The 24,431-nt window shown below is 37.2% G+C and overlaps 1 protein-coding gene across 1 annotated transcript in view; it reads left to right on the forward strand.

Annotated features, from left to right (window-relative positions):
* diaph2 (diaphanous-related formin 2) overlaps positions 1-24,431 on the forward strand; it is a 461,650-nt gene that overhangs the window by 100,472 nt on the left and 336,747 nt on the right. Inside the window, exon 7 of the mRNA XM_037675202.1 lies at positions 17,106-17,245. Coding sequence (XP_037531130.1) covers positions 17,106-17,245 — 140 coding nt within the window. The remainder of the gene's footprint in view (positions 1-17,105; positions 17,246-24,431) is intronic.

Raw genomic sequence — 24,431 nt, forward strand, 5'->3', positions numbered from 1 at the left:
ACATGAAGCTAAGGGATTATTGAGAAATAAGACGTGCACCTCTGAATTCTGCTTGTTAGCCTTTGGCATAGGCTACTGCAATATTTGTTCTATTTAGGCCTCCATGTAAAAAAAAAACAAAAAACATACACTATCAAGTAGAAAAATCCATGTCAACAGATATTTTTGAACCCATTTGAAAAATGTAAAACAAAGTTTCCTGATGCATGCTCAAAGGGGTAAAACAAAGTTGTTAATGTCAGGTACACATAATAAATTTTAATATCCTACTGTACACGCTTGGTAAAATATTCCCTCCTCATGTTCATTTGTGCATTCAGTTTCAATGCTATCGGCAATAATTGACTTCCATTTCATTTTGTAATATCGTCATTCAACAATGCTTCATTTTCAGGGCAAACTTTGATTTTTTTTTTTCAATTGCCTACCCCTTAAAACGCCAAATCCTGTTATTACTAAGAACAATCTACATTGTGCTTTGTCCTGTTCAATTTGGCCACGAACAGACACTGGGCACTGTCTTTAACCATAGTATTCCTCTGTGACTTTCCAGTATCAACAAAGGGGAATGTGGAAATAGAGTAAAGACGAAGATGAAGGGATGTCATGACTTAGCTATACCTCAGGGTTTTGTAGATCAGTACTGAGGTTAACTGGTCTGGCTGCTTGGCGTTAGTTGGCATGGCTACCATTTCCCATGGTATGTTTGGTCTCCCCCTGGTATTCTCAGTGGGTTTCTGGCAATTGTCATTCAGAAGTTGGCCTTAGGAGGCAACTTCTAAATGTGCTGAATGGAGTGTAACGTAGCTTCATACATCTGTTGATATTCATCATCATGCGACTCATATTTTTACCTTAAACATGAAAAATCACTTGATTCATTGAAATAGCCACAAAAAAGAGAGAGGAAAACATTGCATGGAAATGGTTGGGAATAATAAACATTCATAAAACAATATTAATAAAACTTTGCATCCCTCTTTTATGACTAAATTAAGTGAGTGGCTTCAACATCTCAGTGCTGAAAAGAGAATCGGGAAGGAAGGCAGCACACAAAGCAGGCAGGCGGGGTCCCTGGTCTTTGATGAATGTCTCTATCTCCAGGCATTAGGTGTTCTATTTTTCATAGCAGGCCCTTCGGCCATGCTGTAGAGAGTTTGGGCCTCACATGCGCATTCGTGCAGGGCGCCACAATCCTCAGAGATGGTGACTAATCCAGTGCTACTGTCTTGGGGCGAGAGTGGCTGCTGCTACCAGCATAGCTGAAAGGTCACACCTGTCAATGATGGTTATGGGTGTATAGGTGTATGTATGTGTGTGTCTTTGGTGGAGGAAAAGGAAGCCAGCATTGTATTTCCTTCATCTTAAATTGCTCAGCTTTTGTGTTTAAAATACTTCAGTTTTCAAACACAAATCATATCTAGATATACATTCATTGACATACAGCATATCTAAGAATGTTATTGGTGTTAATTAATTTTATATGTCACAACATATGGATGCATGGCTACTGTACTAATAGTACTACTTGTAAAATTTACTAATAGTGCTACTTGTTTTATACCACATTGCATCATTTGCAACGTGTTGTGTTAGTTTAGTAAACTGTTTTATCTAAAACAAAACCCAGATTTTTAAATGTAGTTTTAAAACCAATTTAGGCCTTTTAGCGCCAACATCTAAACAGAAAGAAAGAATATAAAATAAAGAACAAAACAAAGTGGAAAAACTGGTACCTCCAGACAGCACTTAGTACAATGGACTTGAGCTGTGTCCCTCAGGTGAAATTAACTGAGGAAATAATCTACCACAGGGCTTGAAACTCAAGTCTTAATTGTTCAGGACTTACGGCTTACACTATTACTACAAGATTTATATAGTGTGAGGACTGTTGCTCAAACCACACACACATATACACACACACACACACACACACACACACACACACCCACACACATAGTGATATAGTCAGTCAGTCAGTCAGTCAGGAAGGAAGAATGAATGGAAGGAAGGAAGGATGGATGGATGGAATCAGAGCAGGTGCACAGAGGAGGACAGGCGGAGCAGGACCACAGCTCATGACACCATGGAAGGACACTGGTCAAATAACGGCGGGTGCAAGGCTCGCCACTGCAACCTCATGATTACAAGACCATCCCGTTGGGTGGAAGGCACTTGGACTAAATACTAGTCACTGAGGCAAGAGGAAGACAACTGCTGATATTTGGACGAAAATCAGGTTCGTAAATCAGGTGTGATCATCACATACCCCTCCTCCATGGATGTCTCACGACATCCCTAAATAGGGCTCCAAGAAGAGCAGGACTACACTTCCAATGCCCATGGAAGAGTATGGATGGGAGCAGGTCTACATCTCCAACGCCCATAGAAAAGTGCAGAGGAATTTAGCACTACATCTCTAATGTCTATGGAAAAGCGATGAGGAACAGACATACAGACTCAGGACTACGTCTCCAACGTCTATGGAAGAGCGTGGAGGGAATTTCACAACACCCATGGACGAACGTGGAGGAACAGACAGACAGAAAGGATTACGTCTCCATCGTCCATGGAAGAGCGCGGAGGGATTTCTGGACTACGTCTCCAACGCCCATTGAAGAGCAAGGAGGAACTCACACAGACCGGGTGGGAACAGTTCTACATTATTAAGTGGATGGCAGGAACTCCTCCTGCTGGGACCCATTTTATTCGAGCATTCTGTCAGGATCCGGCTGGCTGGCGAGGAGTCAGACCCATATGTAAGAGGACCGGATGGCTTGAGGAGCCAAAAATGAAAATTAGTTATATACACTAACATAACACAGGAAATAATAATAGCTCAGCAAAAACGTACCTAGCCTCTGAAGAGTGGCCCCGGAACAGTCGGTTCAGGTGCACGGAGGAGGACAGGCAGAACGGAACCACGGATCTTGACACCATGGAAGGACAATGCTCGAATAACATCAGTTGAATGTCTCGCCACTGCAACCTCGGGATTACAAGACCGTCCCATTGGGTGGAAGGCACTCGGACTAAATACTAGTCCAGGGCTATTCAACTGCTGACCCAGTGGCCAAATCAGACCCACAGGTGTGCTCAGTTCGACTCACCAAGGGGTTCATTTTTAAACAAAGCTAGATTTTAAATCATAAAACAAACTTACTTAATTATGATAATTGCTGGATGTCCTGCCCCTGAGCTCTTGGCTTGCAGTAACTCTGACCCCTTGATCAATTTAGTTGAATAACCCTGTACTAGTTGCTAATGAGAGAGGAAGACACCTGCATATAATAGGATGAAAATCAGGTTTGAATCAGGTGTGATCATCGCATATACTGTATGTATATACCTTCTTGCATGTCTTAGATTGCTGTGACCAGTGCGTCACTGTGCAAATGAAAATAAAAATTATTCACATGTATACTGCGTGTGTATAAAACAGAAGAACTATACATTATCAATAGATGTGGTTTGGGTATAATTTGGTTACATTAGGGTAAAGGGTAAAGTTTGATATGTTATAGGTATGATTTTTGGCAGCATGATGGCTCAGTGGTTAGCACTGTTGCCTCACAGCAAGAAGGTCCTGGGTTCAATACCCAGTTGGACCTGGGGTCTTTCTGTGTGGAGTTTGCATGTTCTTCTCGTGCTTGCGTAGGTTTTCTCCAGGTACTTCAATTTCCTCACACAGACCAAAAACATTCATGTTAGGCTGCCTTCAGGCCCAGGCCTCCCTTGCAAAAGAGATCTGTGATCTCAATGGGATATGCCTGTTAAATAAAGGTTAATACATAAATAAATTCATATATAAATGATGAAGGCCTCCATCACCATAAATTAGATAGAAAGCAGTGGAATGTCCTAGAGTATATCCCTGAGTTTGGGTGAGTTCACGCATTGTTAATTGTTATAGTTCAGGATATTGTATTTCCAATATCTTATAAATTAATCTTTTGCTAGTGGAATCGCCATTGTCTACTTTCTATTAATTTTTTTTTTTTTTACTTTTCCCTGTGCATAGAGCTGGAACTGAGCTGTAATTGATTTTGTCCTTATTATGCCTAGCATTTTTGTTGATTTAATATTGTTACTACAAATTAATTTAGAGGTGCAGATGGTATCTCTTTGGCCTGCTATCACATTGACTATTAATTTATTTTGCATTTAATTGTGTGCGGCATGTGGTCTGGATGTAATATTATCTAAGACAGGTAAAGAATTACATGTTCTTCTCACTTAGGCCACAGCATCCACTTTCAGATTGCTATGTAATATGTCACTGTTGCCATTTCCCAATAATCCTGGTACATGAAAGGCATCGGTGCACCTTGCTAGCAGCTAGGCAGGATGCCATACCTGGAGCATCAGGCTCAATTCTACAATCAAATTAATCTTGCTTTGTTGGAGTAGTCGAGCCCAACCTAGGAGAAAGTTCATTTAGTTGTTGCTCTGCTGATGTAAGTGCTTTCTCATGAGTTAGGAGGCTTTATTTATGGACTGTTAAAGATCTCTCCATCTTTTATTAGGAAGGGCCTGAACACAGATGCCTTGATGAATGGCTATTTCTACTGCCTTTGAATAGGTAGTGGTCGCTCATTGGAGACAAGGTAATTGTATGGATTTCAGAAGAAACGGTTTTTAGTTTTCTTGGTGTAAATATATGCAAAATGGGTTGATTTAGAAGAAAGCTACCTTAAGTTTGTGACATGAATAGAGGGAATTCAATTCATTTTATTTCAATTCAGGTTATTTATATAGTGCCAAGTCATGACAGAAGCTATGTCAAGGCACTGAACAGAACCATTCACATACATAAAAAGTTAGTTAATGTTATTTTTCTAAGGAGATCTAAAAAAATCTGATGTACTGTATTGCTCATTTATTCATACATTGTGCACACATCTTTAGTCATACCAAACCTTTTCATGTTAGGTTAATGTGATACTTAGCAATATGATTTCTATAGGTCTTTCAAATTTAGTTTTTATATTTGGGCAGATTTTTTTAAATCTTTTTTTTTTTGTTATTTGTGTGTGCATACATGTGCACATACATTTTTTTAAAGCCACTTATTACCAATAATTTATTTTGATATGAAAATACTTAACCTAAAGGAATTACCAGTGTTGTACTTGCACATAACTGACAACTTCATATGTCATACATTTTGAACGGGATCTTTAGGTACTTTGTTTCCAAGAGTCTGTCACAAAAACAGTTTGTTTTCGTTTATTTAAAGCTATAAAAAACACCAAAGGAAAGGACTTTACAAACACAAACAGTATTTCAGAACCAACAGTTTGGTTACAAATACCCGTGTTCGGTTTAAAATTTTTGCTCAGTAGTTTATTTTGTTGTCCAGTTATTTTGTTGTCTTTCTAATTAAATGTTCACAGACAAACATAAATGCAGTCATTTGCATCCATCCATTCATCCATCCATCCATTATCATTACCAGCTTCTTTCTTTTCGGGTTGCAGGGTTCACTGGTGCCTAAAACCAGCAATCTCTATGCGAGGGACAACAACTACCAACTTCACCACCGTGCTGCCCTGAATTTATACACGCAAAGGGAAATAAATTCCACCTATAAACTAAGTTGAGATAAAATTGGAATGCGTATATTTAAGACAAAATAATGCTTTACTACTGAATGTTTAATGAATTTTAATGACTATATGTAATTCTCTAGATTACTTTTATATGTTTGTTTTTTAACCCTAATCTTTTTTTCTTTTAACACATATTTACATTGTTCTACTTTGTTTACAGCTCACCTTTCTCACCCTTCTCTGTTAGATGTGCTGTCTGTGTGATGAAAAGATAATCTCTCAGTGTAGGTTTTCCTGGGAAGATATTTCATAGATCGTGTTTTCCCCCCCACTTCTTTTTTTTGATAGGCTCGCACCAGACAATTTGAAATCCTATTTATCTAGCTAACAGGGAAGAGAAGAGGAAATGTATCTGTGGTTATTAGAGACGAGACAGCCCCAATGCAGACATAAGAAGGAGATCAAAGCTGACTGCTCTGGAAATAACTGAATTCTGTATCCAACCCACTGCTTCAAGGTTCAGAAAATGTGAAGTTTTTTTTTTTTTTTTTTTTTTTTGCTTTGCAAGTTTGAATGTGGGAATTTGTTTTTGTGTAAGTTCAAATGTGTTTATTTAATCATGACTCATCCTATTCCCACTCCTATCCTGTACAAAATGAGGGTCAGGGCTCCAAACACAATATGAATCCAGTTACACTTACACCTCCTCCCCCACTCCCCACCACCACCACCACTGCCACTGTGCTGCTGGCAAAGCCCATCACCATTCTCTGAGGACCGTCATCGCCATAAATCATGCTTGTCCCCTCCATCAAAATCTGCCCACAGAACTTGTGTGGGGATTGGACATCATTAATGTCTCTGCCAATTGCCAAGTCATTTTTACCTGAGCCCAGTCTTTGTCCTCAGTCATCCTGCCTCTTTGTTATTTATTGCACATTCTCTGCAATTTGTCCTCCGGTTGGAGCGGATGATGTGAGAAATGATGGTTTGTTGGTTTTGTGTATAGTGCTGATAAGAGTGCACGCTGTTTCAGCAGCAGGAGCTGCTGAATTAAAATTGACCCAAAAACCTTTACTTGACACAAATAAATATACAAAGGTATAAATGACTGAGTACACAAATTTCCTGTGGTGACAGAGAGACTTAGATGGATCTGCTAGCACCTACACAATTAGAGTTTCAGTGTGTTCATTTTGTTGTGTTTCTCTCAGGCCGTATTGGTGGAGATGGATTTTACCTTCTATCGTACTTGCGCAACACAAGGCTGTGACCTTGGGTTGTGTAAGGGTTTGTGCCATCACTGTGGCACCCATCGGTTGTAGAAACACAGCGCCAAGGCCAAACAAGCTGGGTTTTATTAACCTCACATGGTGGCACTTGGAGTTTTACAAAAGGCCAACAGCAAAAGGTCAAAGGGAGGCCAAATCAAAACTGTACTTACTATCAGGAAGGAAACAAATCAAAAGTCTGTCTGCAGTGTTGCACACACTTCTGTAAGCTATATCAACTTCATGTTTAAATACTTAGAATGTGGAATTTTTGCTCTATATTTACATGTGTAGTTCACGTTGTGTTCAAGTATGGAACAGGAAGAAGTAATAATTTATGTTTCTGTTCCTTTAAAACAAATAATAATAAAAAAAAATGTAGTGACAAGTCACTATTGTGAACGTTTCAACAATTAAGCCCACCAATTAATAAATGCATTAGATTTAGTTTGATTGTATTTTATAAAGACATCCTTAAAATATTGTACATGTTCAAAATAGTTACAATGATAGTTTAGAGTTGATCCCTAATGCCATCTATCTATTTATAGATATAGATAGAGTACATATACAGTAACTCTTGCTAAAGCAACAGAGACACACAACAGGTGTGCGCAAAACCTGTTGTGTGTCTCTGCTGTGACAGACAGCCTCAGAAAGAGAAAGGAGGGGGCCCCTCGGCAATCACTGAGCGGGCCAGGCCACCAGGAAATATCCCGGTGCTCCCAATTGCCAGTCTGCCCCTCAGCACAATGCTCTGGTTGGTCGCCTTCCTTCAATCAGCCAATCGTGTGCCATGTACATTCTTACGTTGATAACCTGCAAAAGCGTGAGTCTGTGAAAGTTGAACCGCAAAGGATTGAGGGACTACTGTACCTCTATAATATAAGTATTTTAATTTTATATTTTGTAATTTCAGAATATATTACTTTGTGATTTATTTAATATAATGCCTTATCAAGGCAGTTTGCCACTAAATATGAAGCTGTCAATGCAGACATGTTTAATGAAGTGGCACCTTAAATAATTGCTTCTGATCTTCATGTTTAGGTTTTTCCTTTCAAAAGGTTTTAGGACTTCAGTGGATAACGCGTCGACACATTGCACAGAGAACTTGGATCATGTGGATCACCTGACATGATGAACCCGTAGGACTCTGTTTTCTTTTGAATGCAGCTTTTATTTTGGCAATAGTTGTGGAGCCTTCTTCTGTCTCTTCATTAGGCCTGTTCCCGTTTTAAAGAAGCACTATAGCATTTTTTGTTGTTGTTGGAATTTGCAAAAATGTGTTTAAAAGCCTACGGGTGAATGGATAAAAAACAAAACAAACAAAAAAACAACTGTAAATAAGCCAATCAAGCACAGTGTTTCCTCTAGATAACTTGCCATGGCGGGGCGCTCATCTGTTCAGGATTTTTGTTGAGAGGGGAGGGAGGTGACGGACGGAGACTGTGCAGCGTGCTGCTAATACCAACAGTTTTGTGGGGGGAGGGAGTAGAGACAGACACATCTGAGCCGTGCGCTGTTTAGCTATCTAGCTAGTGCACATGTAGCTGCTAGCTGATGGGTGTGTGTGTGTGTGTGTGTGTTGGTAGATGGGACTCTCGATTCTGTTGATGGTGCAGTGCGCCTCTCCTGTATAACGGTAGGGGAAACACTGAAGCGCTCAAATTGTGTGGACAGTGATCGCTTTTCAAAATAAAATACACTGCAGACTAACCAAAATAATAACGATATAAAATCTAAACCAATTTTTTTTCTCTTTCTATGTGGCGCAGTATTTTGACTGACCGTGGAACAAGTCTTGTTTACACCGGGAGCAGGATTATAGTGAACAACCAAACTGAAAACTCTATGGAGTCAATGATTAAGAACAAATCCTGAGCCAATTTAGTGTCTTGCCCACCTAATCAAACATAATAATGATATGTTAACCCTGCTGTTTTGTTTTGTATAAACTAAAGATGTAAGACTTAAGACAAACTAACTGAATGTAGATTCTTGTCACTTTTCACATTTTTTTTTTTTTAGCATTGAGGCTTAGTTTTGTCCCTCCCAAAATGGCAACACATCTTGAGCGACTGGGAGTTTTGATAAAAATTATTTTGCTTCAAATAATGTCCACACAAAATCTGCAACTTTCAGGGTAAATGTTGTTAATTTGTTATTCAGCACAAACTTTGCTCCTCAGTGTTAAAGAAAGCCAGCCTCACTCTACTTCCATTTTTTAACAGTGGACCATTTCTAGTTATTTTAATATATACTGTATTTTTGAAAATAGATGCATAACTCAAGTCTTATCTGTGCGGGTATTTGGTCAGTTTACTTTCATTTATTTTCTCACATTTTTCTACCTGACTGTGAGCTGGCAGACATCTGCTCCCATCTTTATAGAAGTGTCATTAAAATTCAGCACAAACTTGAGTCTTGCTAAGAACAGGGAGAGGTGCTTTAGGGAATATTCTGCACCCCAAACAAGCAGAATCTAAAAAAGTAAGTGAACACGCTCACTAGTACATGCTCACACTTGTGTTCAGAATTATTTTAATGTATGTTGCTCACAATCTGACATACGGAGCTTTACAGTATTTCATCCTTTTTAGGTAAAACTTAACTCTTATCAGGTGATTTATGGGTAAAATATTTGAAAAGTAATACATTGTGGTATTTAAGAATAATACGGAAATAATTGAGTAAATGTAATTTGACTCTTGTTGTCTATTGATGGGAATCAACCAAAGATAATCAATAATAAATCAATCAATCGCTTTACAATGTAGCTGTTTTTATTTTGTTTTTTTAATATAATTTTCTTCTATTTATTTTTTCAATTTATATGCTTTCTTTTATGATTGTCTACTGTTGTCATTGTTGTCTACTGTTGTCATCATTCTTTGTTAAAAACAAGTCTCTTGTAAATGAGTCCTCGAGGCTCAATGAGACAAACCTGTATAAACACTTTGGAATCGAACCCCCAACACTCCCATTGCAGGATGACCGCTCTAACCTCTCAGCCACAGCTGCCCCAAAATTAATATAATACTGAAATAAATTCAATTTTAATGTTTGCAGGAAGTAGTGTGTGTTGAGGAACAAAACGAAAGGGTTTTTAATGCTGTATGTAAAACAATGCTTCCTAAACATCTGCCTTATAAAGCAGTGATTTTGAACAATTAAACTTATTACAGTACATATTTGCATTATGAGAACCCTTTTAATAAAAACATAATAAATAAAGATTTTATTTATTGCGATCGAGCCTCTGGCAGAAAGATTAACCTTCCATTTGGCTGCCCAGATGTGTTAACAGCTGATGTGTCTGGAAAATAAAAAGCATTTCTTTGTGTTCATTATTGCTTTTGAAAGTGTTATCTGAATTTATGCCTGGCTTTTTCTGTTAACATCAAAGCACTTTTTTATTGCTACATGGCATCCAAAACCTAGACATTGATCCTTATTTTTTATTAAGTTTCAAATCTTGTAAAAATGTGTTTTTAGAAGAAAATCCCACCACTGTTTTATTGTTATGAGTTATTTTTTATGATACTCTTTGTTGGAACTACTGTAGATTCAGCTTTCCATCTAACCTTTTTTGTTAGAGCATACTAACAAATCAGACCAATGTAAGTAGCAACAGAAACTTGCTCTTAATAGCTATTGTGAGTATTTTTGGTGGTTGTTTTTGTCACTAGTTGCTCTGGACCATAGGGATCATCACACACGGGAAGATATTTTATGATGCCTGTGTTATTTTTACCCAGTCCGATGCCTTTTGTTTTCTTGTCTATTTGCTGCTTTTTTACAGCAACATCACATTGTCAAGGCAAAAGCTGTGATGGTGCCAACATAATTATTTGGATGGTGTTGCAGGCCTAATTGTGTCTGTTATCTGCAAGTTGTATTTCCCAAGGCATTCAGGAATACGGCTGTCAGTTGATTTAGCTTCCTGTACACAACAGTCCGAAGATGGACGGCAAGAATAAATAGAAAAAATAGGGGGTAAAAAAAGCCCCCGGTGTGTACAGATAAAAGCATATTTCTTTGTAGCTGTCATCCAGGGTTCTAAAAGACCTCACTATGGACGGAAAGAGAGACAGAAAGTGAAATGAAAAAAAATAAAAAAATTAGGAAAGAAGTATAAAGACTGAATTGTAGATGGGTGATGACAGAAAGAGATGAAATGCTTTGCCACATGGTCTGGTGGGAAATCCCCCACTGTGCTGGGAGCCCCGCAGCCTGGTGGCTAGATGAAATGTCTTATCTGCCAGCAGCAGAACTCTGTCCTTTAAGGGGGGGCTTACTAAAACTCATTGTCCAGCCAAGCAGCATCTCAACTGATCCGTGTTCCCGTTGACCTTTACCGTCACTGCTGTCATACCCACATCCCAGACTTTAGATTGTGTTAAATGTAGTATTGTTCAATTTTAAAGTGTAACATCTTTAACTTTGTTCTCCTTGTTATTGTTGTCTGGAATACTTATTTTCTTATTCACTTGGATCGTGAACATATGGTTATACAAGAGTGTTTTCTATTATCAAATGTTTTCAGTGTTTTGCCGTCAACTTATCTTATCAATCCCTAATTAACAGGAAATTAATTGATAACACAGCTATCATGCGTTACATATGCTTTAATTACTAAGATACTATCTAATTTTTACACCGTGTAGTGAAGTGTGTTTCTAATTTCCATTATTGACACACAAAAGACAGTAATTACTTTTCATCTTTAATTTAGAATGTTTTCTTTGTTTTTTTTGGTGGGTAGAGGTAAGGAGTAGAATTGTTTTATTAGTAAAAAAAAAAGATGTAAGACTTGGAAAATACTTATTTGGCATACATTAATTAATTAATTAATTCCTTCAACCTTTATTTAGACAGATAAATCACAATGAGCCTCAATGACTCATTTACAAGTAGCTATGTTTACATGGACATAAGTAGTCAGATCAAACGGCCGTTTGGAATAAAAACACGTCATGTAAACACCCTGTTCAGGTTGTTTTTTGTTTATTCAGCGTGATCCGAAATAATTTGTGATCAGAACGAAACGGGTGGTTTGCACTGACTCATAACCCGAACGGTGCGCATGTTAACACTTGATCCGTTAATTTTTTTTCTGATCGTGAAAAACTGACCTGATTGCGCATGTGCGACTTTGCCATTTCCGCCTGGCTAATGCTAATAATATTAGCATATGGGGGAAGCAAAACTGGTCGGTGAGCGACACAACATTTCTACTAGAAACTTTGAAAGAGCTCAAAATGATCTGTATTACCTGTAGCTCAGACAGGGAGTGCAGCAACCTCTCCACCGTCATTAAAACCTGTCGTGGGTCCATTTTGGGTGCTCAGGTATGTTTACGTTCATTCCGGAAGTAGAACTTCTTATTCAGTGTTTTTTTAAGGAGAGTTTACCACTCTGCACATGTCAGTACTTCTGTTCAGAACAAAGCCCGCTGCATGTAAACGCTTGTCATGAACAGATTGTGCCCATGTAAGCAATACATTTGAATTATTTAATCTGAAAACATTTCAATCCGGTCAAAGAATTTTGCACATGTAAACATAGCTAGTGAGACCTGTTTGGACAGACAATAAAAAGTGGTGAAAAATGGCACATGGGGTTTGGAGACAGAAATAATCCTAACATGCTCTTAATCTTTGGCTGAAGGTTAACAGCATGATAATGAAAAAAATAAACCTTGCACCCGAGCACATAATGTCATTGACATTCCGCAGTGTGGGGGGTGTGAGGGTGTGGGGTGCAAGGGCAGTGAGCATGTCCAGAGACAACGCAGAATTCAGATAAAATCTCTCAGTTCAAATAGTTCCCTCTGGAGAGATCCGTACACTCTCGGGGGGGGGGGGGGGGGTGTCAAGGACAGCCAAGGATGACTCCAAAGAGTCCTGAAATGATGACGTAATGTTTATTCAGCTGGGCCCCTCTGAATGACCTGTAGATTTCCTCGGTAGGAGGGAAGGGAGGGGTAGAGCATCAGGTTTACAAAACTTCCAGGCAAATTAAGATAAGATGGCCTGTCAAGGCCAGTCAGGGATCCAAATTCAGATAAACATGATTGTTTTCGGGACAGGCAAAACTTGTACTGACATCTACCTTGAGTCTGTGTCAGTCCACTCGGTTCCGAAATGTCCAAATTAAATGGCCATACCAATGGACCGTGCCTGAGAGTAATCCCTGAGATCTGATCCATCCTACCAAAAGCATTTGAGTCTGGGTGCTCGAGTCACGAACCAAGCCATCATATAAGGCAGGTAGCCTGCTGCCGACAACTTCCTTGATTGTAGATAAACCAGGAACCAGCCGAATCCAAAAAGCAGGAACCAGTTATCATAAATCCAATTATATATGCATCCTTAAAATCCACGAATGACAGCAGAGATGGACACATCATCAAGTCTTCCGAGTCGATGAGATATCTAGCTGCGTGCGTGTCAACAGGGCAAATTGTCTCACCTAAAGCCTGTCTTCTCTTCGAATAAATGTTATCAATTGCGTTGAGGGATCAACTGACCAAATCCAAGTCCATAAATTATGATACGGAAAATTTGTGAAAGAGAGGCTCTAAGCAGTTTTAAAGACAGGACAGAGCAAAGCAAAGCAGAGAGGGAGAGGAGGATAAAGGCGTCTGCCCTTAAAAAGAGCAAGTAGAATGAGTATGACTTTACTTATTAAGAAATCAAGACTATGCAGCAACCACTTACTACATATATATCCACAGTTAGAAAAGAAAAACAGTAAGAAAAATAATATGTGCAATAAATATATACAACACATATTCATAGCCTAGAACATACTAATTCATTTAGTTAGTTTAGTTCATTTCTATGTTATTAATTCAGATTTTGTTTGTCCTTACCATAATGCTATTATGTATTGATTGTGACCATTGTACCAGTACTGGAAAAACAGTTTGATAATTGTGTACATGCATTTGTCTACAGGAGACAGAGAAGTCTGAATGGAATTAACATGACTGACCTGGAAGCTACTGTATCTGCCAGCACAAGCTTCCAAGCCAGACACGCTACTGCTTATGTGGTTTTCCACTAAGCTGACAAAGACCCTGAATAATGTATCTATCAGTCTGCCTGAGTGGACCGAGCACTGGGCACTGAAGAAGATGCCAGCTTGTTATAGGCTCATTACAGGTGAAGATGACATGTTGAGGTGCAGCCGACTTGGCATTATCTCCATGTTCCTCCCTGGATAGATGGCAAGGCACTCTGTCACTCCCCATGGCATACAGGAAGGGAGACAGAGGTGATAGAGGAGAAGGGAATGATCCTCAAAACACCCCTAACCCCCCAAAATGAAATTGACAAGCTCACTGAAGTAATTGCTCCCAACACTATTTTCTTTGGCAGGAAATACTATTATCGACAAATAGGAGATTCAGTAAGCGGCAGGAGATGAGGCTCAGGGCTGTGGTCAAAAGGCTGTGTCTGTCCTATGCTGTAGAGGTTACAGCATCTCCTGATGATCTGCCTCTTTGGCCTGCCCTTTCTTGCTCTGACTTTTTGTACCCTTCTACTTCTACTCTTCCTTGTACATCCTTTGCTTAAAAAAAAAACAAAAAACTTTTTACATATTTCTACGCCACTAACACAGACCTCTCTTCTCCACTCCATCTTCCCTGGCACTTTTCACATGGGTCATTTTTTTTCTTGACCATTTTTCATAAATGTGACAGAGAAAATTCCCATTACTCAGAAACCAGCAGGTATTTGCACCACTTCCCCTTCTGCTTCTCAGATTGTTTCTCTGCTGCCAGTATAGTGGTGTAATGTTGATATTATCCCAATGGAGTCTATTGATTTGGGCTAGGGTCATGAAAAAGCAGTTTATGGTCATTGTCTTTGGTTTCCACAGGTCAGGGCATGTGGTGAAACCAGAGCTCCAGCCTTTCTGGACATGGTGGTATGCTTGCTGGGAACTATTGAGAAGTCAGGGGATAAATAAAAAAGAGTGATGCATTTGCCTCTCACTGTCTATTACTGAGGATGTACTTTATGGAAAATGTGGTTGTCTAGTCAGCCATGTACATAAATGGAATCTCACTCCTGAATGGTAATTTACTGTTTCCAAGACATACTTATCTAATTTAAAAAAACAACAAAAAAAACAAAAACATGTTTCATTCAAATTATGTTAATTGTTCTAAATGATTCTTAAAAATAAATGCACTCAGCAATTTGGTAATGTCTGTATAGGGATGGTTTGAGACAAACATGTATTGTCTCAATCGTCATTACACTTTAATACCTTTGACAAGTTTTTACTAAAAGGAGTAAATTGCTCTTTGTAAAATGATATATTGCATTTCATCATATTCTTCTACAACCAACGTCAAACCTCAGTGAGACAGCAGGGTAGGTCCTCATAAAACCCATCACTTTAACTCAATATCTTCCTTTCTTTTATCTTTCTCGCGTTCAAAAGCAAATCTCTGACACATTACTCCTCCACAGTTAAGTTGTTTTGCTTTTATTATCTGATTCACTGCAGACACCGGCGTGTCTTTGAAGCCCTAGACTTCTTGAAGAAAAACAAGAAATGGTTTAGTGATCTCGCCGCTGCGATGGTGCAAAACTTAACAATGACGTTTTCAGGAGACATGCAGTGTATTACATTAACTCCCTACAACGTTCAGACTGAAAAACAATAATGCTCATGCTTTATTTTGCTTCTTCAGTTTTTGACAACATGAAAACTTTACACAAACTATGCTGGTTCTGTATTCTTTGTATTATTTGATGTGACATAATGTGAATTTTCTTGTTTTGCCTGTGGTGATAGAAGTCCTTAAGTTAGACCCAACCAACTGGATCAGAATTGTTTTATTTACATCCTTTAGCCCTCATTGCCAGAAACTCTTTAAAGCACAACTTAAAAGTGACTCTTACAAATGCTGATTCAAGATCCTAATTACCTTAAATATATATATATATATATATATATATATATATATATGATCTTTAAATAAAGCAGATTTTTTTGTAAATATTACATCTTTTTTGTAATATCTTGATCCTTTTACCTTCCTCCATCTTTCATTTCACCATCTTTTGTGCAGCTGGTAATTATAAAAGAACAGTTCTGTGCTTATGTTCGGTTAACAACAGTTGCAAAATCTGATGTAGTACTATGAATTTTCTTGTTGTTTCTATCCCAAATACATATCCTGGTGCTTGAGATTAAGATGAACACATATTGCTAATACCACAAGGTACAAAGCAGGGTGTGACTCAATTTCTTCTGCGTGAATGAATTTAGTTTTGACACTGATCATTTCTGCAGTTTTACAATACACTTTTACATAAGCATGTCTCAGAAATGTATTTCTTGTTGTTTAGTCAGTCAAACATTTATCTCAACGTACATGAAAAGAACAAGATTATTGGCTGCTTGCTGAATCCTTCTGGTTTTTCATGCACGCACACAAATAAAAAGGTTCATTCATGTTGACTGCGCATTGCAGCAAAGCAGCAGACCTCTCTTTTCTCCAGATAAATGAGCTTGCTTATTACTTCCCAAAATGCCTATTAGCACAGCTCACTTTGTGGGGAACCAGCAATCTAGGGATGAATACAGTGGGGGTTGCTTTTGCCAATCAGCCTGTTTTAAGCATGTGTGATGGTTCCTGTGCAGCGTGTTTCCTTGTGTTTTTGTATGGTACCCTATACCCAGATCTATCATTTACATAATTTTAACAACAGTGTCATTAATTACCAATTTCGAAAGAGTCATTTGACAGAAAATAATCAATTTACCAACAAAGCTTTGTTTCATTTTGGTTGATTGTTTGCTTGCAAGTAATGTTAGTCAAACAATTGAATTACTTAGTGATGGTGAAATCAAACTATTGCTCATTATAGTACAAAGCTGTTTTTTATCGTGCGCTTAAAGAGCGAACGCTAATGTGTTTTTGAGCTGAAAGTGTGTGTAGTGCTGCCAGCAGATAGTCTCATTGTGTAAGCATCTGTGTAGCAACATATCCCGATGGAGATTAAACACAAGAATCTATTTACTCCAAGCAGAATCTGCTGTAGACTGCATGTACAACAGAGCTTGATTTTAGCTCTGTTGGTGGAGTCCATTATAAGGGTGTTGCTTTATTTAGACATAAAGGAATTCTCCAGCATATTCCATGATTTATATTTATTTCAGTTTATCTTTGCTGCTTTTATGATGTTGTTGGTGATTAAGTTGCAGTTAAAACTTGCAAATAATTATAATTCTACTGATTTTTCTTTTTCAGGGTGGTCTAAGGAACAGCAAGCATGAGTGTACTCTTTCTTCCCAAGAATATGTCCATGAACTGCGCTCTGGCATCACAGATGAAAAGCTGCTCAATTGCCTGGAATCCCTCAGAGTGTCTCTCACCAGTAACCCTGTTAGGTTAGTAACTACAGTTTTCACTACTAACAATAAATTGTTCTTTTATTAATACGATTGTCCATGATTTTGGAAATAGCTTCACGTTTTCAGTATCTTGGGCAGCATTATGAATGTTTTCAGTGTAATGGAATAGCTGTTTTTTAGTGCTACATTTTACTGTTGCACAATAATTACTTTGCACAAATTTACTGAAGGATATTACTCTGTTTGAGAAGCAATTAGTAAGGTTTTGAAAAATAATTAGCCTTCTAATCTATCTCTTTGAAAAATTAAAACCAATAACTCATCCTGGGCCTATATGTCTGAAAACAGAAATTTAAATTTAAATTTTTGTAGTTTTAAATTTGAACTGTATTGATTTATCCTTTTTTTATGAAAGAAGGAAGCTGTTGATTGGTTAAAACACCTGGTAACATTAAGGTTGATAAACAGCAAACAGTGTCCAACATTTATTGTAGTTTAGTAAAGTGATTTTCTGCAAGGTTAACATATTTATTCATTGATACAACTTGTTCTGATATTCTTTGGAATATTTTATGCCGATATGTAGAGACTTAAAAAGTACCTGTGTTGTGTATTATAGCACTGATTACATTTGATAAATACTATAATTTATTCAAAAGACAAATGTCAAAGTCATTTTGGTCAATGCTAATAACCCAGTACATTCAATAAATCCATCTTCTTTCTAAAACATCATGTATTTTATCAAATAATGAACGTTTTGTTTTTCAACCAACCCTTTTTTCTCAAACTAGTCTACCAACATATGAAGAAAAATAAAAATTGAAATGAGCATGTTTTTATACAAAGTTCACACAAGTTTCCAAATTGACCTATTAGTATTTTAATAAATAGTTTTTTAAACCAGTAAAATGGGCCACCCCCACTACTACAGTATATACACAGTAACATTTACTAAAAAGGTCTATCAGTTCCAAGTCGCTGGCAGTCACTGTGCTTGGATCATAATGTATAATAATAAGTTATTTTCATAACTTTTCACACTATCTTCACCTTTTTATATGCACTTTAAAAAAATAAATATTACTGTTAGTTTGCTGGTTCATTCATAACTGCCTGTTTATGTCCCAGCTATCAAAAACATTTACCACTAACTTGCTTCTTTACTGCTTTATAACAAACTGTTGACCGTACGGGCAGATTTACAATGACCAGAAAATAAAATATAGAGAAATGCCTCTGCTGACCTACTAGAAAAATAAATAAATAAATAATTGCAGGGATTTTGAAAGTTTGCCCCTCACATCACAGGGTCCAGTTGAAGAAAGGGAACGAACAGAAGCCTCTGAGGGTTTGCTTTCTAGTCTGATGGTGTGATCATCAAGGACCACCTATCAGGTTGATAGGAGTGGCTGGAAGAACTTCAACCAAGAGTTAGTCCACTAAACAAATATTTTTAACATAATACCTAGGCCTGTCACGATAAACAATAAATCAATTAATCGCATGATAAATGAGAATTATCAACCTCATTTTCATTTATCAGCTTATCGTTTCTTCGTGCCGCTCTCTTTCTACTGGACACTGGATGACAAAAGGCTCAACTCCGGTGCTCTTCACTGACCCCTCCCTTTCTTTTAAAAATCTGTTTTAACTGTCCAAAATCACGTTTTTGGATCGTTAAAAGCAGCTGAGAAGCTAAGCTATGAGATAAGCTAACAGGCCGACCTCGGGAAAAAACCTCCATCTTGTCAAAGCACCAAAAATCACGGTTGAAACCCATGCCTTTGTCTAAAAAGTTGTTTTTCTCTGCAAAAAGAAGCTGAGAACTTTTTTACTTTGTTATTAAAAGTTTATGTGAAAAATGCTATGCTGAAGAGCTCAAACCACTCAGAGCATTCACCATTTTGAGAACCGAAAAACAGGAACGAGAGACAGCCCATGTCACATCAAGGCACCTCCCTCCCATTTTTCTTAAAGAGACATGCTGCTCACTCCCTCACTATCCATCCTTCAGTTCAAACGGTCTTATACTGTCATCCAGTGGTCAAAAAAGGCACTACACACAAAAAATAACCAACATTTCTTCTTAAATTTGACATGACTAATTTTAAAATTTCAAACAATACTATTATTTATCTCAGTCATTTCTGAGACAATTAATCGCCCAGCAAAAATTGTTATTGTGACACGCCTAATAATACCAGCATATGTAAATCAGAATAATGTATAAATAAGTAGTTAAAAAAATCTGTTTTGATTGCAGAGCAGTATGTTCTTAGTGAGATGTTACACGTTAAGCAAGTCTGAGGCAAGAGTTTTGTTGTGGCTTTTTATAAAAACTAAACTTTTGACCATCTTTAGTAACGAGTTAAAACTAACAGATGGTGCTGTTCAGCCAGCAAACCACCTTTGGTTATGTGCACAATAAGGGCATGTAGGTGTTAACTAACACAGCTCATTTACAAATCTTTTTGTCTCTTATTTCTCTCCTGGGGAAAGTGCCTACTTTTTTTGAAGCATGGATAATATTACTTTTAATTAATTTGAATGTATTCATTCATTTTGAATCACAACATACGGGAAGTCTGCATTTAACTCCACTATGTTAATGCCACTTTTGTACATTGCCTTATTTTATATTTTTATAATTTTTTCAGTGTGAACAAAAACCCATTTCTTATTTATTTATTTACCCCTTTATTGTCCCTTGTCATAGAGCGAAGAGGGGAATTTAGAAATATAGTCTGTCCACTCCTCCCTCCCACTGTTCCTTTGTGCTAGTTGTGATGATAACTTGAAAATTAAGTGAGGTACTAACTTCTACTTTGGTGTGTTGCTCCAATAAGGTGTAAAAACGGTTCCTTTTGAAATTTATGTTGCTACATCAAAATCCAAGATGGCTACCACTATATGAGTGTAAATATTTGAGTATGTATGTATATATACATGGATTAAAGTTCTCTGTCGTTGCAACAGATTTCCATTATCTGTAAAATCTATCTTGGGGGGTTGGGGAAAAAAAAAAAAATCCCTCGGTCAAGTAAAATAATATAATAATTTTTGTCACTCAAGAACATGTTAGCAACTGTGCACTAGAACGAAGATTTTTTGCATTGACTCTCTAAAACAGCATTTAAAAATAACATCAGCCAAAAAAAAAGCCAATAATTACTTTATGTACATATATTTAAACAATACATTTAAAAATAATTTCACATGCATTGAAGTTTATGGAATCTAAATACAAGAAGTAACCCTAGTTTGTCTTTAAAGAGAAGCTTTTCATCAGTATTTTATGTCTCATATTGTCACTGTACTTTGCAGCCGTGTTGCTGAGAGCATGTTGGAGAAATGGCCTCAGTCCCTCTGTGGGTTCAGGCTGTCTCAGTTACTTCAAGCCTATCATGTAATCCCACACTGACCTAATGATATCAGCCTGTCGATTCTGAAGTAAAAGCTTACATGAATGATGTTCTTGACCTGTTTTACAATAGTATGCGGCGTGTCTACTTACATGCTGCCAAGGCTTTCTCTGTGATTGCATTTCTGTACGAATTATGCCTTGATGACTCAAAGGTATTATTTCCATTTGGATTTGTACAAATCAAACTTTTTATTTTATTTATTTTTTTTTCAGTGCATTGCTATCAGCAATAAAGCAGCTCATATTTACATTCCCGTCAACAATTCTAAAACTTTTGAATGCATTCAGGAATCATTTTGATGAATTGTTCTTACCTGCCTTAGGACAACGGATGAAAATTAGCTGTTGTGCTAATGCTGGCATATTTACCGCTACATTGATGCTTACCGCTGACGTGTTGATTAATATGCATTGTCCTAATTTAAATAAATAATTAAATGAAATGAAATTTGTACTCAAACCCATTCTTTGTTTAATATAAATGCTGAATGTTCAAAGTCTCACTAAAAAAAGTCCTGTTGTGTTGTTCACTGTGAGTGCTTACTACTGCCTTTTGTTTTTCCTCTGATGTTTGGACTACTTGCTAATTTGCTCCCAGAAGCCTGTGTTTGTCTAATAGTTTAATTGGCTGGGCTGCGCACCTGTTTGGCAGCACAGGTGGCCGTGGGGCCATTCTGCTGTGGGCCTTATCTCCCAGGCAGTCCCACACAGGTGTGTGGCATGCAGCCTTTGCAGATCCACCCACAGATGGCATTGCCTTGAGCATCCACAGCCTTCTCGTTTCTGCTCTCCTCTTCCCAACTGACATGTTTTTAACTTCTCTTTCTGTTAACATTTCCCCAGTTAATTTATTTTATCCCCAACTTCGTTCTACTTCTTTTACTTTTTTCATTAGGATACTTGATACTTAATTTAAAAAAAAAAACTGTCAGCTTTCCTCAACACTTTTAATTAATGTCTTAATCCGCTCAAATGAAGTGAGATGCCAATTTACAGAAAATGACAAGTCATCCCTTTTTCTAATTTACAGGGTATGAAGGCCTGCGCTGTTCAAGCCTAATGCCTTATTCAGACTCATTTCACTGTCTGGTTTGCATTTTCTGAACGTGTGATAATCTGTGTACATTGCAAAGAAATGTTAGTATTTTGTCCATATACATTTATTTTTACTGTAAAATTATTTTGTTTTACAGTTTTTTTTTGTATTTTTTTTTTTGCTTGATTGAACATGACTTTTTTGGATGCATTATTATTAAACTGTCTAATATAATAGAGTAGGGAGTAATTGTAGCAGTTGTATAACAGCGTTCGGTTGCTGTCAAATCCCTGCAGTAACTGGTTAATTTGGCCTGAATTCTGAAATGTGATTTGTGTTTTAGATGTTCTAGCTTTTCATTGAATAAAACCAATTTAGTGAAAGTCAAAACATTTTATTTTGAGCAACATCTTGTGTGGTCTTTTTTTTTTTTGAGGCCAACCACATTCAGTGACTCCCAGTTTTCTCTTTTTATTGGTCTTGCCAATGTGAGTTATTGTGATGATTTGGCTGGTTTTCCATGCGATCTCTCTGAGTTTGAATCAGCCTAATCAGCTTTTTGCAGCTTAGACTTTTTGTTAGGCACTGAGGGTTTTACTGACCAATACTAATGTTTTTTTTTAGTAGTTCACAACTTAGGTCTGTGCCTGCTAATATAAATTTGTGCATCGTGTTGATGGGTTTACGCTAATACCCTGTTGGACTCATTTTATACGAGAGCAAAGTTCTTCACAAAATTGCTTCCAAATTCCACCTTGTCAATATTTTTTGTGCTGCATATTTGACACCTGTCGTAATTTGACATGAACTGCTACATTTAACAGGTTCTTGATATAATGCCCAGTGACACTAAGGCTTGCTTTCCACACAACTTCTGATAAACTCAACTTTATGTGAATCTAAAAAAAAAAAAATGGAAATTTAGTTGGCAAGTGAAAATAAGCGTATTGTTCATTTTATAATTACAAAAACAGGACTAAAAACCACCCTGAATTTTTAATCCCTCAAAACAGCTGATTGTACTGTTCAAATTTAGCTATTTTAGGCAATTTAGACCTTTATTTATCGTATGGCGTCAACAAATAAAAGATTACATTCTTCTGATTCTGCTGGGAACACAGCAGAACGCAAGCTGTGGTGGTTTACTTGATGAGTGACAAATGCAAACTTTGTCTTTTTTTTTTTAACAGTAAAGCACATTGCACTTTAAGCACTATTGCCATTGAACCGCCCTTACATAGCCATACAAATAAACAGCTGTGATCTCAAATTATTATACTTGGGACTAAAAGTGCCTAGTTTTGGTAAATTACAAATGTTCATAATGATTTAGGTCTTTATAAAATTTTAGGTTTGACTAAACACATGCTTAGCTGTGGAACCAATCATCATACATCTGGACTGGATGAATACGCACTTCGTTGGAGTAAATCACAAGAAAATAAAAGTCGTGAAATTTCTAGGGATTTTATCTTCATGCTTTAATGCAATTAATATTTTCTATTTGTTTAGTCAGAACTCATGCAGTGGAAATCCTAGATAATTATAAGGTGCCAAAAAGTGTTTTCCTTGACATTAATCTTTTAAAAGTTGAGGTACTAACTCGGGATCTTGTGTCTCTCACTCTTCCTCCTTTGGCCGTTTTCTCTCCGCTGTGTGCACAATAGTCAATTAACACCAGCACAAAGGAGGATATCCATCTGCCCTTCTCCTGTTGTGACTGTTGAAATCAGTAGGCGCTTCTAAACGTCTCACTGGTCTGCTCTCTCGACAGCTTAGGTTTGAAATCTTGTCTGGCGCAGAATTAAAGTGTGATTAGAGGCTCTCAGTGAATCTTCAGTGAGTTGACACGCTGGCGATGAATGATACTGTTTGAAATTTGTCATTTTTGATGTTAGTATATCAAAGTGAATCATCCATGGCTGGTCCTCTGTACCCATTTTATAGCAGATAAGCTTAATCAGACTCCGTGTCAGTTTTAATATTCACTTATGTAGAGTTGTAAAGTATAAAAATATGTCTTAGTAACGTTCAAGGGGATAAGCTACTTTGGGACAGTAAAATACAAGCCTTTGAACATTTGTAGATGAAGTGCATTGCCTTTTTTCCTATCACTTATATTACAGAGGAAGACATGTAATTTAATTTCCTGCCATAATGATTGTTAAAATTCATTATGGAATTATGAGCTTAACTAAACCTGAGTCCATTAGTGCTACAGGATATGAGAGTGATATTGACTTCATTTCAATCATTACTATGAAGCACATTCAAACATGCCCCAGAATTACTTTTCTCTGCCACTTGTCAAAAATAATAGAGCAAGAAGGGATTAAGTATTACAGAACATATTGGTTTTGCAAACGTTTGTACCCATCTGCTTCACTTATGTTCTATTATTTAAAATAAATAAAAAACAACAACAACAATGTTTTATATTTTACTTTTCAGGTTGCTGCAACTACTCATATTTTAGAGCATCTTTAGTTTCCTTTGGAGGTTTATGTTTGACATAAATGTTTTGTTTTATCATGTTTACAACGGACGTGACAAGCGATCAGATCAAGCAGTCAGATGTGTGCCCTTTCTTATGAGACTTATAAATTCAAATGAATAAACTTCATCCTCGAGGTCTAAAAATTATACATAGAGGTGCGCATGTGTATATGTATAGTCAGCTCCATAGTGATTCATAAAAATGTTATAAAAGTCTATATTTATATTTGTATTATTTAGTAAAATAAATTAATTATAAATAT

Source organism: Nematolebias whitei, chromosome 4, assembly GCF_014905685.2.
Source record: "Nematolebias whitei isolate Nwh7 chromosome 4, NemWhi1, whole genome shotgun sequence".
NCBI classification, from domain to species: Eukaryota; Metazoa; Chordata; class Actinopteri; order Cyprinodontiformes; family Rivulidae; genus Nematolebias; species Nematolebias whitei.